Source organism: Haliotis asinina, chromosome 4, assembly GCF_037392515.1.
Source record: "Haliotis asinina isolate JCU_RB_2024 chromosome 4, JCU_Hal_asi_v2, whole genome shotgun sequence".
Taxonomy (NCBI): Eukaryota; Metazoa; Mollusca; class Gastropoda; order Lepetellida; family Haliotidae; genus Haliotis; species Haliotis asinina.
In genome coordinates, this window is record NC_090283.1 from 75,977,653 (window position 1) to 75,996,833 (window position 19,181).

Genomic DNA, 19,181 nt, shown 5'->3' on the forward strand with positions numbered 1-19,181 from the left:
ATATTTTTTATGGTATTTTAATAAACAACTGTTTTATTATTACGACAAAAATTCTGCAAACACCTCAAAGAGCTGGTAGGATGTTTTGATTATGATCAGCATTTCATTGAGTAGGTTATGCTTATTCGCTTTGGAGTTACACTGCAATTCATCAGTCCGCTTTTGAGCCAAACGAACTATAAAATCTGTCACACCAACATCTTTCATATTGTTAATGTTAATCTGTCACTACAGATTACGTAAAATGACATGAAAGAATCAAGTTTCCTTGAAATTCATTTCCATGTACAGACATGGCATACATGAAAAAACTGAACACTGTAAACACTGAACAACAAAGTCCAGTGTAAGTGAATGATGTTTATTACTTCCCCAACAAAGAGCAGACAGTCTCTTAATCAGCTATTTGTTGTCATGACAACTGATTTACAATTTGAGGAATATCTTAAGCAGTATATAGTGTGTAGGGTGTGCTGAGCAAGGTCTCAGAGCGACACACAGGTATTAATCAATGGTCATGTTACAAGCAACCACCTTCTTCATTTGACAAAAGCATAACATCACACATAATGCTTGAAGCTCTATACAAGGTTGGGAGTATTCCGTACACTTATAACATGTGTCCCTAGTTTATCTACACTGTATCACATAGGTCACAAAAATCATTTGTCGCTCGTTTCAGTATCATTGAAAGTCTAATCTTATTTGTTATTGGTTTGTCAAAATTTAAAGATGTTCTACAAAACAGATTACAAAGTTGGAAAAATTACACACTATCGCAGTCCTTTCAGTTACCCCCCTTTGTTGTGCATAAATGCATGGGGGATTTGGTTATATTATATTTTGAAAATGAGAAACAGATAAATACCTTCTTGGCCTCATGAGGATATCACAAAATTTGTCCAGAAAACAAAAGTAGGTTCTGGAGTCTTCGTATTTTCATTGTGTTTCCATGGTTACCAGGGTACATCCAAGGGTTCATCCCCCTTGTGTATACATAGAAAACATTTATACAACAATTTATATGTTAAGATCATATTTACAGTAACAGCTGAATGCGAAACAAAATGATTAATAAAACATGCCCTGAATGCACAAGTACTTCCATTAACGAATATTTCTTAAACCACATGCATGTACACCAAGCTCCACATTTATTACAATACACAAACTGTTGTGCAAAGTCTTAAAACCATACACTTCATCATTAACACTATATTGCATAAATTGTCAAACCTACCTTTAAAATATTCCGAAACTGATAAATAAACACACTGATGAAAAATGTGTCAGTCTGAATTTCTTTTGCACTCTTAAGAGAGAACATCTGTGATGAAAATCCCAACATCATTGATTGCAAATATCAATAGGAACTTTAAAACAGCATGCAACATTTTAAAAGAAACATGTATGTGCATATATCATTACGGATAGTCATGGTTCCATGAGGGCTTCAATGAATTATCATGTTCCAGAAAACAGAAAACCTGTTAACCAGTATATGCTGACATTTAAACTAATGGTTGTAGTGAATCGACTACATCACTCCTACACCTACCCAAGTGGTGAAATGCATGTGTTGCCACAACTCTTGTGGAACTAACACTGAGGCAGTGCATTGTTATCCCTAATGTTGTGAGTAAGGGCATTGTGTGGGTATTGTGTGATGACACGGTATGACATCAGCAGACCTAAAACTACAGAAAAAGATAATAGAAGAGAAACATTTTGATTTCATTCAACCTGTAATACTACCCCTTTTACTTACTGATAGATTTTGATTTTACTGACAAGGAGAAACATTTAGCACGTCAGGGACATACAAATTGATGCAGCTCTGTTATGGCCCCGTTCCACCCCACTTTCATGCTGTGAGGTAAATGGAATACTGTCACAAGTGGTGTTAAACCCAAACTCACAACCTTCAAACTGAAACTTCAAAACTCAAGGTTGATAACATGGACAAAGGTGATCCATGCAAGTTTGTTCTAGTGTATTAAAAACAAAACAGGAAAGTGAAGATATTCGTTCATATTCAAATATGAGGCAGGAAAGGGAAGATAATATTGTTCACATGCAGTAATTCTGACGTTAATCACCAGACACAGGTAACACTAAATGGTCTCCATTTTCAAGCAGATTCAGCAACAGACTTCACAACCTGTCTTGCAATTTCTCGTGTCCTGTCCTGTTGTGGCATTTAGTAATCAAGAGATGTCCACTGTGCATACTTTATGTCACCATGAGATATTTGACACTGGTGGGCATCTTTCAGCTGTTCTTTGTAACGGTATCACTCAATCCTGTATTAAGATCTGAGTAAGTTGAATGCAGCATCAGGGGTGTTGTTAGGAAATAACCTGAAGCTCTCATTTTTTTTTTGCCACATTTGCACAGAACATAAACTCTACTGAGGTATCACTTGGGCTGTCTCAACATTAAATACAAACATCTACGTGGTGACAAAAAACATAATACCAAGTTGCACTTCTGGGAGAAAAAAGCAGCAACTGTCATGCTGGCAGAGCATATCCACAATACATCATGTAGTAAGTACAGCAATGAAAGTTAACAATCAACTCCTGGCGTCACAGAATTACATATGCAAAAGCCCTCAGCTGTATGGAATTTGTTTACGTGCAAAACAAACCTCATATATATATTAAAAATAGTTCAATTTAATTGTTTGCAGTAAAAATAATTGCAATAAAAAGCAGTCTGCAAACAATACAATCTGGATCAGACATACCAGTGGTTGATGAATGTGTAACTTTCTGCTGAGGAACTACATGCAATCAAAAGCACAAGCCCATGATCCTGTAAGATATCTCTGACCACAAGTAGTCTCCTGGGGACATGAGATACATTTAGCGATACTTTCTGGAGCCATACCATGAACCTATCTGGGGGACCATGGCCAGACAATCCAGTGACTTTTGCAATAAGCATTGCTCCACACACGTTATGAATGGTATTTGTCAGGAAGGGTCTCCTGATTTCTTAGGGAAGAAATCCCAAACTGACGTAGGGGACATTTGTTGCTTGCACTAGCAGGCAGAACATGCTAGCCTTGACAGTCTACATCACTGTCTATATAGCAATTTACCTATACACATTTGTTTCCTCCATATCAGTTTAAGCTATGGATTTCTAGGATCAACTAAGTCATTGTTGCAGGAGAATGGGTCCGGGGGGACACTGTGCACAATAACGTGTGTTTACTTGAACAGGTCATTCGTCGATACAACACTAACTGGTGACAAATCAAACAAAATAATATGCAGAAATTCCTGAGCTTTAAACCCACAGTTCATGGAATATATTCACAAACATGGACAAAGGGTAGAACATAGCATGTACAAAAGTTACGTTTTAAAGCTGAGTATGCACTAGCTGATTACCAAGGAGGGTGTCTCAAGGAGGGAATTAATTCTACCACAAGTGACAAGGGTATTTACTCTTACACAAGTGAGGAAGGAATAAACGCTTGCCACTAGTAGGAAGGGAATTAACTCTCAACAACAGCAAAAAGGGATTTAATCCATGCCACACAATGGTGACAAGGGGCAATTAACTCTTGCCACATGATACTGACACTGGAAACAAGCCTGACGATAGTGAAAGCAAGACTTGAAACACAGTACTGTACTACATAATACCCATGACCACTTTTTAAAATTCAGTATAAAACAGTTGTGACCTACCACCATCTGGTTATTTTGGGGTTGACATATTTGCCATGGTTTCATTCCAGATGTGAGGTAACAACACATCTTTGTTACAAGGCTCGCAGAAAAAAGATGTAGGTCTATCAAAACATATTGCAATCTTAATCAATATAGCTCAAGAAAAACTGAATTAAAATAGCCAGGCCTCCAATCCACAACACAATTTAAGAGTGACAAGTCTTGTAGGTCAGAGCATACAATTGTCTTGCAGTAAGATTGCTTTGTGACATGGCACATGTTCTAGTACAAGGTCAAAATAACAAGCATGCCTGCAGTGTGTAGCATAACTAGTGAAATCAACACATGCATAAAAACTTTAAATCAACAAACAGTAGTCTTGAAAGGATGTGGGATTTCTGTCAGTGAAGATAATGGACAATGCATTCCTCATTACCAAGGATATATAAACACTGCATCATGTACAAAAGAATATCTGACAAATGTACATATCTTTACAATATTTGTTGTTAGGACAGTTGGAAGGTAAATATGGGAGCCTTGATCAAAGACATGGAATTTAATCTGTGTTAATCACTTTAATGGTATATGTTTTAGATCTCAGCCTGCAAAACAATTATGCATGTAGTTAAAGAACTTGTTAAAACAGGAGTTCAGTTATAATCTAAACATTGAGTACCTACATGAGGGAAGAACATATCAAAACTTAAATCCAACCACAATGTGAAAGACAGTTGAGCCTTTCACAAACTGACATCAACAGGAGAGATAGTCTCAATTCAGACTGTATTTCATCCGATATGACCTGAGCATTTTCTGAAGCTTATACTCAAATGTTTGTTTTCAGACGCCAAACTTCAAGAAAGAGTCAGCCATTGCTGAAATGCAGATATTGGGTGCAGAATCAGTACAGACAGGTGCTTTATATTTCATCTACAGCTAAACCAATACACACTGTGTAGTCTAACAAGACTTTCTAACAATGTTAACCCAATTACTAGGTAATACATTACTGTCACATAAATGGGGAAATTATGACACTAAATAACTTGCATAGTCTCTCACTGAGTGAACCAACCTTGCCATTCTGATTACAAATGCTGTTGCTGTTGTTTCTGCTGGTACTGTTCATGATGGTGTCCTGAGCCAGTTGTTGGAGTTGTGGAATAGTTGTCCTGTTCTGCCAGTTCCTAACATCCTCTTGAAATGTTCTGATTGGTTGTTTCAATTACACTGTAATATCTTACTGACTGATATAACAAGGGTTCAAAAACATTGCTGGCTTAGGCTGATGATGTAATCAGACAATGAGCAAACAATGCTTTATAAACAATTGCATAGTCATAATCAGATCAGGACAAAGGACATGGTCACAAGACTGATATTAGAAATAATCTGATTGTGATGTCAACATATATAACTTAACGGCAGGGATTTACTGGCTGCAAGTTCCTGCATCCTATACACATAAAATTGACTGTGGATGCAATACAATTTATCACTGCATCCACAGAGACGCAAAAAAAGTCCAAATGCTTTTGACAAAATTTTAATTAAGTAATAGTAAGTTATCACTGAGTTTGCTCATGCTGGGTTATGGTATCGCTTGCAATTTCATTATTGTCGCAATTAATGAGTTGATCATGATACAAAATACAATAACAGTATTAATGATATTATTTAAGAGTATGGGACCCACATTTTCTTGTTTAGGACCCCTGAAAATTATAAGCATGCGTCCCTGGGACCCTCAAATACAGGACTTATGGTAAATCCCTGTTAATGGAATCAGAGTGTCAGTATAATAAGTCATGAGGAAATATTTGACAACAATGTGAAGAGGAGATGATTACATCATGTCATTATAACTTAATACATTCAGACTCTGGTCACAATACATCATCATCATCATCATCATCATCATCATCGTCATCATCACTTACTGTCCATCAGAGTGTACATATATAAATTTCTTTAAGGTTTCTTCATGATTTCTGGTATTTCTGATTGATGCAAATTGATGCTGGAACCACCTGTAACTTTCATAATGCTTGAGAAACTGTCATCTTTGAGTGAATAATTAAGACAGAAAAAATTCCAATTCATTCTAAGCATCATGCAGACAATGCGATGATGTTGAAAGGAAATAATTATCACATTGTTTTAGGTTAATATAACATAAAACATAGCATAGCATGAAGTAAAAAACATCAACAAACATCATTGTGACATCACAATGACCATGTAAATATCAAAATATACTCATTTTCTTAAACTGTCTCAACTATCTCCAAAACCGTACATGGAATACAGTACAACTGTCTGCTGAAGACAGTATCCACCAACATCAAACCAATCAGAAACGAAACCTATTGCAAGCTGTGCTGACCTGTGTGCAATACGGAACTTATATTGTTCAGACAAACACCACAGCAAGCACAACATCATCACATGACGTGTCACATGGTTATGGATACTGCTGTTGCTGTCAGATATAGCGGACATAATGGCCCACCCTCAACAGGGCATCATGGACCAATGGTGGAGATGAAACGCAAATGGCGATTGGTTGATTTGGTGATGACATCACAAGGCGAGAGTAGGTTAGCAAGAGCAACCGCCTTCTGCTTCTGCATGGTCTATTGGGGGCTTGAGAGGCTCCAGTTCAATATCTTGTACAAGTCAAGGAAAAAAAACAGGTAGATATGATTCATATGACTGAAAACAAACTTGTCAATGCATGCTCGTTCTTGAAATTCTACAGGTCAAATAAGCAAAACAGACATTATTTTGAATCTGTACTCAAACGGTTTGTCTCAGGAAACAGGAACTATGAAGGTGTCTGTATTTTTCGCTTCAGGCTGGAGTGACCTGTACTGTGTTCATAAGGTAATTCTGATCTAAATTCATCAGCATGAGTTGTTCAGAAATGTGTCCCAGGTCATTTCCTGTAAAATAAACCACATTAAACCACATTACCTTACCGACAGTGATATATCAAATCTGACCAGGTATCCAGAAATCAACTTAAAGCTATATTATTGATAACTGGTTGTAACCAACTCATCTGTCTGGTTACGGCATGGTTTTCCACATGGTCAAAATTGGCTAAACTCTGTTGCGTTAACATCTGACGACAAACAATAGTATTTGAAACCATCATTACGTAACAATCGACTTGTCACTGCCAAACTTATCTCTCTATCATAGTTTCCATGTTTAAGTCACCATCTGGCAGTAGCCAACTGATGCACTTAATTTTGAAAAATGCAATTTGATTTCTAACCCAATAAGTTTGTGAGCTTCCCATAAAACCAGATTTGACAAAATCAACTGATATCTGTCAAAGTAAGGATGGACGATGGACAACAGCCACATGACCTGTTGAGCTAAATAAATGAACAAATTACTGATTGCTTATTAAAGACATCAGGCCTAGGTCTGGACATAAAACACTTTGGTATGCAACTAGTTTGGTTCACACAGCCCAGAAGACTTGCTACCATTTCCACAAACACCTACTATTGTCATTGATATTAGGACAAATTCAAACAATATTCATCACTAATTTGAAACTTCAACCTACAGAATGAAAAAAAAAAAAAGGCAGATATCTGAGAGTGATGATCTACTGCTTTTGAAGTAAGAACATGCTTAATCCATGCAATAAGGATTTCCTACTTAACTCTCACTGAAAAAATATCAACATGAACACACAGTGAGAGCCTCGACGGAAATGACAACAAAAACACAGGTCAGTTTTCCATTTTATTTGATATAAAAGCATGGCAACATACAATGCTACATGCCAATGGACTGCATGCCAGTGCAACATTACCATCACACCACAGTTACACCCCCATATTAACAAGTATCTGTCACACTAACTTCCTCCTTTCAAATACTGAGCCAACAGGTTGATACACAATATATGGAACATATTTCAGATAATCTCAACATGTTGCATCCTTAGCGCCTGGGATGATATAACAGTTTTAACCATAGGTCAATATAAGGTAATATAGAAAAACTGAAACTTGACAGAAAGGATTTCTTTTATGTTTCCAGTTGTTAAATTAACACCTTTTCTCCATGATGTAATTCAATGCTTTCGAATGCTGCATATTTGTCTGAATATACTTGTCTAATTCAAGTAAATTTTACAATTCACATGGGATAAACAAGAAGTAAAACTGTTAATTAAAACAAAACAATAATATTGATTATCAGAAAAGTAAGAACACTTTTTGAATTATTTTTCTGAAACTTTCAATTGAATTCCCTTGCATCTGAATGCAATTTGCATAGATGTTGTCAGTGCTGCTGACCCCTGCTTAGGTTAGACTTACTGTCTGGGTTAATAAACATCAGTTGCACCCTACATTCAGAAAATTTAGTGAATGGATTTAAGTCATCAGAATTAACAACACAAAACTGTTGTAATCCATGATTTCATTTCAGCACTATATCTGCATGTGAATTGTAACCGAAGTGGGCAGTGCAGCGTACAATTAGAAAAACACTTCCGAGAATCTGAATATATTCTTCAAGCAGTGGAGAACATTGACACTTATGATTAGTTCAGCCTTATAGCACTGACAGGCTACATGGCCTTGGCACAGGCCAGTGTGACAGTGATGAGAGCAGTGCACGCACACCCTATTGGCTCTCACCTGAAGCCAAGAAACAGGCCTTCGTCATACACACCCATGAAACTAGAGAGTCATACCAAATGATCGGGCATATCTCAAGTTGTTAAGTCTCGATTGTTTTACTTTCTGTTATTTACAATCTGTACCCATATTGATGGAATATTGCCGCGTGTGACACTGACAAGAAACAAAACAATGTTAGAAATACAAAATAGGCAAAGACAACCTAGGAATCGTCAAGCATATCCCAAATCGGTCAGACCCTCATGTACACAATTTATACCATGAAATGATTTGAAGTTATGGCAGATAAAGGTGTGACACATTGTACTGAGACTATTTCCCATGTGATAATTAAGATATATATTACTCTGGAATAATGCACAAATTACTACACCATTATTAACACAAACCTAGAACATTTACTTGAAATGGAAGAAGTTCGAGAAACTAAAAAGAAGCTCACATCCTTGAAACATATCTATAAACCAAACAAAAGTTGTATGTAGAAGTCATTGGTCGTCTTTTTCAGCCAAGCAAGCAATCAATTTAAACATGCATCAAGTACAAGGACATCTGCTATTATATGTCATTCATTGTCTTAAGTTGATCAATCCATGAATTTGAAAATGTATAACACATTTCTTCTACTTATAATTGTGCTTATAAGTCATGATTTCTTTTATTAAACATGCTATTCAATATAGATGCTAATTCTCAACATGTACTATGTATTTATTTGCATATAACTGAGGTTATAGGTCATCAGCTGTTTTCATTTGCTGAACATAACAATAATTTGAGCATGAGCAAGTATTTCACTGTGAACAATTTGTTTATATTTCCAATCAAATTCATTTCAACTGACAACGTTCCTACTTGTGTGCAGTCAATGATATGTAAAAATGACTCAAATGAACTTTCAAAGACTGTCAGAACACAAATGATAAAGTACTTTACAGGATGTGAGTTTGGTCAATGTTTTGTCACAAAACAAATCACTGACTTTGTTCGCTCTGCTTTCATTCAGGACAAGAATGCTTAAAAACAGTCTAAAGACATTTTAATTGCCATACGGATCAGTTTTGATCATATTTTTCAGTTTAAAACAGAAAAAGTATCAAGGTGGGAAAAGTAGTACATGACGCAAAAGGTGGAATGTAACAAAAAAAACCAGGAGTCTTCAGCAACCCATTCTAACTTTACTTGGTTACATATCATCTCAAGTATTGCTACATGATTAGCTGTTCCAAGGAACAGACGTCTACATGTTACCACCCAAAACTGTAAATTCTGACACACCCTCATATCAATCACATGTATAGACATCAAACAATAAACACCACTTGATATAGTTGATTACTGATTATCTGACCTTCATTTCCTTCCTGGAACCCAAGATCTTCCCCTAAATTAACACTATGTGCAAACACTTGACAAACCAATCTGCATGTGTTTGTGCCAAAGAATTTTGCCAAATGAATCCTTTGATTTTTTCCCATCTGGTTAAAGCCTTTGGTGTTTTCAGTTTGTGTGAAAGCAACACACTGGCAACAAAGGAACAGTCGCAGATGTATATTCTGTAAAATGCTGACTCTATTGATATCATTGGACTCAGCTGTTAGTGACAGTTCAGCAATATTACTGCAAGGAACACTGCGAATTGACACCAAATTTGGTACCTCACTTGATTCCAATCCTGGTGTTATGAGGACTAACCCCTAGATTATCCACAAACCCAAATTAATGTCAGCTGCTAGCCTCAATGAACATTATTCAAGTGACAAAAACATACCACTGCATGAATTACCAGTAACTGGTGTGCTGAAACCACTGCCAAACATTCTAGGATCTCTATTACATTTACAAAATGTACTGTTTTCCGCTGGAGCAGTTCCATGCTTTCTCTCCAAATACATCAACAGGTCAGCATAAATATGTTTAAGTGTTCCACTACTATTAATTTTTGCGAACCTGTTTAGGACATCATCACAAATATTATGTAACTGATTGACCCAAATATAGTGCTAAAATGTCACTTTGACATTGCTGACAAATCCATTACTAAGTAGTAAATAATGATGTGTGTTCACTGACAGATCTTTTTAGTGGTTATAGAACATCTAACCTGGCTTAATATATACAGGCATAACATAACCCATATCTACACCCATACACAGGTAAGAGGAAAATAAATTAATACATATGAATACATGCATCACTACCAATACAAACTACATGCAGAGTTAAAGCTTCTCCTGTATCATAAAGTCCACAGTAAAGGACTGGAAAAGTGAGACTTTTGCATGTGCCCCTAGAACATTACACATTCCGTGTGTTCCGTTGTCTTGTTCCACTTGGTCACCTCAGTATGGAGGCATTCTCAGCCTTCTATACAAATGAGGCAAGTATAAACCAGAGCCCCATGTCACAAAGTGACTGCAAATCTATGACTATTCTAAGTCTGTGTTTAGGCATAAGACCATGGTCACTGTGCAACTTTGCTTGTTATGATAAAACTACAACTATTGCAGAGCTATTGAAAGCTTTGTGGTTCTGACTCAACACTTCTGGTATGTGTACAAGCATGACAGTGATTCCAGATTGGGGTTTTTATCTTAAAGACATCTCATACTACGTTGAACCATTCATCAAAAATGCCACAGCTCATGACCCTTTAGTGCTAAGATTCCCCAGAGTTATCATGACAAGCTTGAAAAATGGAATAGAACTAAGTCCTGTAAACCAGAGGAGTGACAAAATACCAATTGAGCTACATCTCTGCCCCTATAAACTAAGAAAATGAACTGTCCACTAACAGATAAAAGAGCATCTCTTTCGCTAGTTATCAGGCACCCTCCCAGCCACTTTGATTAATTATCTGCTCATGATCCATTGAGGTAACAAAAACTTTCCTTGAAAGTCATAATCATGTGAAAATTACCATCTTTATGTCCATTTCACCATTCCATTATGTTGAAATCATAATCGTTAGAAAAGTCCTTCCATTGGCTGAAACTAAACAAGAGGCAAAAGCTAAACCAATTAGGTGCTTTTGCACGAGGCATGAACTGCTGTAAAATCTGGACAGGACTTGAGGCTATCCTTATCTGAGAATGTCCATGCCATTTCAACACTCAGCCATGAACCACAGAGAGATCTTAGTGCCAAGTTGAAGGAAAGTCATGGTCATTGGTTGTCATCAAAGCATACAACTATACAACAGAGAGAGGCAAATTTTGATGTTAAAATACACACATTCAAAACACATCACTGGCAAACCTGTTAGACAGTGAAGGAGAGCAAGAAATGTGTCATTCTCGTTAAGTCCCAAGAAACAACTGCATAGTGAGTGAATGATTGGGCACAAACCAAGGCCTATGGTGCCTGCAAGGTGAACACTCTGCCCACTGTCCTACCTACAGTGTGGCACATGTTTATCGTTAGGAAAGACAAAATAATTACTTAAACATTAAATCTTTCAGTGAAATGACAATTTAGCATGCCTTTCTTTGACTAAATAAAGTACAATAGTTTGGAATGGATGAACTTGAAGATATTGTTTAATGAGGAACACAAAAGAATATAGTTTCATATTTGTCATAATTTTGTTTAATGAACTCATTCCTAAAGTATGAGGTTTTCATACTTTCTTCAACATTTAAATGGAAACTGTACACGACACTATCAACAATGATGACTCTTTGCAATACACAAATATCTACAATAAATAATTTGCCTGAAAATGACTGCTACTATTTCTTGCTTTCCTCCAGTTTGAGCTATGTACAAAAATACAACCAATGATAACAGTTTGTACAAAACTGAGTGGCCAATGAAATAAGTGATTCTATGTACAAAAATACAACCAGTGGTTACAGCTCATACAAATAGAGTAGCCAGTAAGAAACAGCGACACATCTAGCATGCACAGCCTCCTTCTTGTGCCTGAGGCTCGGCCGGCGTCTCCTTCAGTTTCACCTCAGTCACTGGGGAGGGTTAAGGTGTCAAACTCAATCAAATCACAGCCATTAATCAAATTAATTAAAAAAAGAAAAGAGTTACATTAATTTATTCAAGCACCTATAAGCCTCTCTATTTCCAGTCTCAGAACAGAAACTTACACATACTATCAAAAAGACTTTGTTTAGTAACTTTCTGCATTGCTCTTATTGGGAGTGCTTAACTCGGTATTTGTTCAGAAATGGATCAATAAAAATAATCTTTGATGATGGCCTAATGTGGACCTTAGAGACACAAAATAATGCAAGGTAAAAATTTGAAATGAAGACTATGAAAACCCAAGCATCATGTGACCATCACTTGCCAAACAATCTCAGCTGCCAAATACTTGTTGACAATCCACTGTCCATGCACAAGTAGAAAGCATGTTGTTTTCAGGTAACTCTGACTATGTCAGTTTATCAAATATCATTTTTGTTTTACAATCTATCATTACATCAGGTAATATAATTGAGTGATGATTTATTCAGAGATCAATTAATATCTAAAACTATTTTTCTGAATTATTTGAATTCAATAGAAGAAAAAGTCAAACACTATATTACTGCATTAAAACAAGCAGATAAACTTCCCTAGGAAATGAACAAAGGTCTACTTTCGAACCGTAACCATGCTTATAGCAGCTTGCAGTTAATCAGTACACTACAACCAGCACCTCAGACAGAGAGGACAGCACAAGAACATTCAAGCAGAGATGTTAGCATGCAGGACAATTGGTGCAAAGGATCGTTGTGGATGATGAATGCCATGTACTGATTGGATCACAATCACCCTTTGACATCTACACTATACACATGGTAGAAAATAATGGACCTCTGTAAAAAAGGAAGAGTACCATCCCTTAATCTCCTAGGAAAAGGTCTGTGAATCAAAAGTCAGTGGCTCATTGTGTTCCTTGAGAAAGGATTTGTGATAATATCTACCCAGTGGACTAGTTCGCTGAAAGAATGAAGAAACAAGCAACTGTTATTCACTTAACAACTTTGAAAGATTTGTGTTGTATGGTGGCTCTTTCATTTTGTCTGTATGTAAGGTTTATCCACCATGCAGGCTTGATAAGATGAAGTGAGCCGGTTGCCATAGCAATGGTATACAATTCAGTAAGATCCTATATTATTATACCATGACTATCAGACACAGGCATCCATGAAGTCATTATCTGCCTGCATTAAACATAAACAATTCACTGAAAACTGACACTCCGGAGTTAGCTCCCTTTGACAATAAATGACCCCCCATCAATGTAATATGGTACAATAAAGACCATTTGATACATTGCTCTGTTCTTGCTAAAAGGGTAACTAACGAATGCATTTTTGACAAGTTTGTGAAATTCACTTAAAAGTATGTTATTTTCATAACTGAGTTGTTTGCTGTTTGTATTCGTCCTGAGTAAAGACTAACAGACATGTACCCTAACACTGATACCCTTCTCTGCAGATTCAAGGTGACAAGTTATTCCCTTTAGTGCTGAGTGCTAGGCAGGTTACCAACAAACAGACGAGATTGTGACGGTCAGGCAGTCACCTTGATAAATATCTAAAATCCATGTACAGAAGACTCACAAGCTTGTAGCACAAACACAAAGGACATGATTTTACTGACCATGTCAGCACATAAAATTAGAGTATGTAGCTCTATGTCAGGGTAAGAGATTAACAAAGTTGGTAATTCCAGTTAGGGTAAGAAATTCCCAAGTTCATAGCTCAGAGTCAGGGCAAGTGTGTTGCCCCATGTTTGGGAAAGAGATTCACATGTTCGTAGCTGTACATTAGGACAAGAGATTCACAAGTTTTGTAACTCTGTATTAGGGCAAGAGATTCACAAGTTTGCAGCTGAATGAAAAGGCATGAGATTTTCTATTAAGCAGCTCCATTTACTGTCTGTTAAACAAGGCAGTGTTCTTCCCGAGGAAACTAATACCACAAGATGACCACCCCACTTCAGCATATAATAAAGAGCCCAACACACACTGAACCGTAAGATGGATTGTGGAGTGAGACACCATTACAAGACACTTGTACACAAACACACACAGCACACCACCACACCTCAACAATAAGCCTGGGACTGGAAATAGGAGCTCCATTAAATTATTGCCAGTAAATATGGCAAAATACAAACAGCTTGAACAGTCCACCACAAATATTTCACATGAACTACCATATGTGACACATTAAATGCCATGACATCAAGCAGATGCTGAAGTTGAATCTGAAGACACAAAGTATTGACTTCAGCCACTGATTTTTGAAAGGCAAAAATCGCTTGATGACACAATGGCAAACTTCAACAACAGATTCTCTTTTGGACTGACCATTATAGTGCTGTAGGGGCGGAAAGATATGTTTTTTTCAGTTACATATGCAAAAACCCACATATATATTGGCAAAATCCTGAACAATCTCTTATTGAAAAGATGTAGCAAACACTGTAAATTTCTGATGCAATTTCATTTCTTTCCCCCATCAGCATAAAGTAATAAAATAAATTTCAAGCATGTACAGGGACTATGCACTTTGTTGACAAATCCCCGACCCTTTCCTGCCCTTGAAGATCTAATGATCAGTCCTAAGATACTGTGTTTTCTTTGACATGTCACACATGATATGCAAGTCAAGTGTACAATTCTTACCTTAATGTGACAAGGCCATTGTTGAACTTGTGCTCTCAAAATGTTATGTACAAGGTTTCAAAATGGCTTATATGCTGCTTTTCAAAATACAGATTAAGAGTGGAAAAGGGTTTGTGATTGTGAATTATTCAACATATCGTATGTGATTCCACATCGTTTGACTGGCTTGTCATGCAAATTATTTTGGTGAATGACAAACATATATAAATTAGGCCACTCCCAAAAGAGTAAAACAAGTCCACCATAATATCAAACACGGTACCCACAGGGCCACCAGGCCTGCAGAGAAAATCCAGCATGAGTCTCTGACATCCCACAAAAACCATCACCCAACAAATAAGCAAAGGCAAGCTAATTCTAATAACTGTTTTATGACTGACAATGGTCTTTAAAATATATTTCAGCAAAATGTGATATGCTCATGATTTGAGTGTTATGCCAACTGTCAATAGAAATGAATTCAATGTTAAACCAAAGACAGGTTACAGATGTCCGCTTCAGTTTTCTGTTAGTGGCAAAAGCTAACATTTCTACGCTTAGGCATCTTTCTGCAACTACAGTCAGGCCCTTTAATGGACTGGCATGATACAACCTGTATAAGAGCAAGTAATATGGTCCGTGTTATTGTGTCAAGGATACTCTCGCCTTTCTTGGGTTCTGTTTGTTCCATTCCTGGTAGTGCTGCTGCAACACGACGGAATAACTGAAAGTGGAACCAGCAGTCATTAGTAAAGACATTCTGCTATATTCCCATTGGTCATTCATCATTTAACGTCACATTTCAGTAATATCACAGCACATCGGAAAGAACAGTCCAGGATGATAGTGAATGATACTGAGAACGATTCATGGTGCCAGTATACAACATAGCATTATGAACCAAGTCTTTAGACCTGACCAACAGATCTATTAATACAGGGATACAAGGAACAGGCTAAGCATGCTTTACCCAAGTGGGGATTGAATCCTTGGCCTTTGGATGATGAGCAAACAGTTTAATCACTAGGCTACAACATGACCTTCTGTGGTTGGGACTCCTACTTACTTGTTTGACGTTATACCCGGCCTTGGCGCTGGTTTCTATAAACATGACATTTAACTCTTTTGCTTTCCTCTCCCCTTCCTCTGTTGTCACTTGTCTGGAACAAAGCAGCAAGGGTGTCATGACTTTAACAAGGGAAGTAACTCTAAACCTAACATGTCACATGTTGAGGATGCAGAATAATCAAGGGATGAATACTCCTAATCAATATTCTTGACTATGTTTATACCAACACAGACACACAAAATATGGTGGAAAATTCTCTTTAAAAGTTCCCAATTCATGTTCCAAGAACAGATTTGTAGAGATTGATAAGTAGCATCTGTGACAATACCAAAATGTTTTCTTCAACACCACAATGACACAATTATTCATGAACATCCAACATCAATAATACAGCTGCACATATATAGAACATCATAATTGAGCATTTGAATGTTTTGTATTAAAGTTGGATGAACAAGTTGTTTCTCTGCTCAGAAGACATCTTTGAGTTCAATACAAAACATACCAAATGCACTAGTATGACGTTCTGTATTTACTTTATACCCTCTTAAATAGTATTATCTTGGATTAATCTGTTTCTTAATAAAACAAGTCACAGCATAGCGGCAGGAGTTCCATACCGAACCTGAGATACAATATGGTATTTGACCACATCATCTGTATTGCACCCTTGTATTCCTATCCAAGTTTACATGGGTATATAATAAAACCTTTTAATGACTATCACAAGAGGTCCAATTACAAGATACAGGTTATTGTAACATATACCAGTTAAATCAACTTTTGTGGTACATACAACAGTTGGCTTGTTCTGATGACATTAAATGTCCTGCCATAGTGCCTCATAAAACTCAAGTTATAGACTGACTCTAAATAAACAAACCTCTTATCTGACAGATCTGTTTTATTTCCTACAAGCATTATAATGACATCACTCCCTCTCTCTGTCCGCACATCATCAATCCATTTGGATGTTTGGTGGAAGGAATTTGCATCTGAAACATTAAATACACGATAGCTGAAACATTAAGGACACGTTAGCTCATGACACTTAAATAAATATTCTTGTGACTCCGATAAGCATTGGATGCTGGGAAAAACTGGTATTTTGTATGTAAAAACAAACATTGGAATACCACTAGAAAGTCCTACACTATCACAGCATGGTGATACACAATCATCATCATCATCATCATCATCATCATCATCATCACCACCATGATGTACTCACTTGTTATATCATACACAACTACTGCTACAGAGGAATCTCGGATGTAACTAGGGATGAGACTTCTAAACCTCTCCTGCCCTGCCGTGTCCCACAGCTGTAACCGGATCTGGACAACAGAAAACATACAACAACTTGACAAAACTGTCCATTAGAAGTCAGTCATCAGTAACACATCACTGGTTCATGATGCCAGTCTGCAAATAACAGACAATCAAGTGATAAGGTGTATGAAAATACACAGCTGTGTCACATTAGAGCACTGAATATTGGTGTAGTTTCTGTATGTTAAGTTATCATTTTCATTAGAAATGACTTCATTAATTCATACCACTCATCAAGGTATGACGGAAAACCAGGTGTTCATACCATGTATATTCTTAAGCACAGCAGTAAGAGTTTGTGTTAAAAACATTAGGGTGAGATTATCTTTCAAGTATTTGCCATCCAAAACCTCTTTGCGAACTGTAATATCAATTTTCTGCAACATACACATGTTTTTGCCACTAGCATGGCAATGTCCCTCACTGCTTAACATATATACTAGGGTAGCTTTTGGTCACACAGAACATTACCTTTCGAGTGATGTAGTTTTTAGTATTGCTCACTTCTGTGAAGATATTTCAGGAATATAGCAGGTATAAATGTACAGATGAACATATCCGCTGTCAATATTAGTGTGTATTAGGGCTAGGGCGGGTCCACATTTTCCACAGGGTACCCTAATCTCTATTACCCTTATTTGTTAGAATGTTAATATATTTTTCAGCTCAGAGGCTAAAACTGGGTGCAACATTTTATGCGATATCTTGTTTACAAAAGTTTGAAAAGTGATCAAAGTGCCATTGTGACCTTGAAGATAAGGTCAAGTTCACTCAAAATGACTGGTGCCTGTGTAATCCCCAAAATGTAAGCTGTCACCAAATTTGGGTTCAACAGTGCATGAGGAACTGGGATGCACACATGCTGCTGAATACATTGTCCGCTGTTCCGCATTGGGCCGGGAGACAATAATGATCTAACAAGCCACAGTAGCAGATATTTAAGTCATTTGACTGGCCAGGAATGAAATCACAATAGTCTGTGTAGTAATCCAATTTCATTGTATCAACAGAATCAGGAATATAGCTGTATATCACCCAAGCATATCTCCAATGTGTTTGATGAATTACCTTCCTCTATCACCCTGGTACAAATTGAGCTGATATTAACTGACATAGCAGTGATCTGTTTAGTTTAGTAAGGTAGTGAAATGAGAAAGGGTATAAGTCAAATGGGCATTACTCAGTTGATGAACTTTGTATGAACTCGGCTACAGCTGGGCATTGATTTTTTGTTGAAATAACTGACTACAGAGCCATGTGTCCATAAGTCTCCACTGGTGATGGAGGAACATAAAACATATAAACCCTTGAAGTTGAAGTAATGATGATAAACACATTGTAATGCCACCACCAAAACACCATTACAATACAAAAACTCAATCTGAAAGCTCTGTTACCATTCATATTTCTGGTTCTTTCAATTTTCATGGAAGAATGTGATAACCCAGTCTCAATGTCACATTGTATGAAATAAGACATCTTACCACGGTTATCTTCTTGAACATTTTTTGCATCATATATAGCTTGTTCATGTAATTTAGTGGGAGGGAGAGAGGTCAGAAGGGTGTGGGTGAAGGTGTGGGTGAGGGTGTGGGTGAAGGTGTGGGTGAGGGTGTGGGTGAGGGTGAGGGTGTGAGTGAGTGTACAAGTGAGTCGGTGAGTGAGCGCGCACAAGCGAGTGTGAAAGGTGAGTGTGAGTGTGTTCAGCAAAGTTGCAGCTATACCACTGCTTTAATTGAAAAGGGCCACTCAAACCAGCAGTTGATAGTATAACACCAACAATCAGTCAGATGATACACATATCA

The 19,181-nt window shown here is 37.1% G+C and overlaps 1 protein-coding gene across 2 annotated transcripts in view; it reads right to left on the bottom strand.

Annotated features, from left to right (window-relative positions):
- Positions 1–347: 347 nt before the first annotated feature.
- LOC137281894 (ras-related protein Rab6) overlaps positions 348–19,181 on the bottom strand; it is a 51,213-nt gene continuing 32,379 nt past the window's right edge. Inside the window, exons 4-8 of one of the 2 annotated variants that reach the window (XM_067813597.1) lie at positions 17,276–17,381; positions 16,928–17,039; positions 16,042–16,135; positions 15,636–15,699; positions 348–6,358 (exon numbers count right to left, since the gene is read on the bottom strand). In XM_067813597.1, coding sequence (XP_067669698.1) covers positions 6,291–6,358; positions 15,636–15,699; positions 16,042–16,135; positions 16,928–17,039; positions 17,276–17,381 — 444 coding nt within the window. In that variant the 3' untranslated portion in view covers positions 348–6,290. Of the gene's footprint in view, positions 6,359–7,441; positions 12,328–15,635; positions 15,700–16,041; positions 16,136–16,927; positions 17,040–17,275; positions 17,382–19,181 lie in introns of those variants that run through there. The other variant, XM_067813596.1, reaches the window with a different exon arrangement.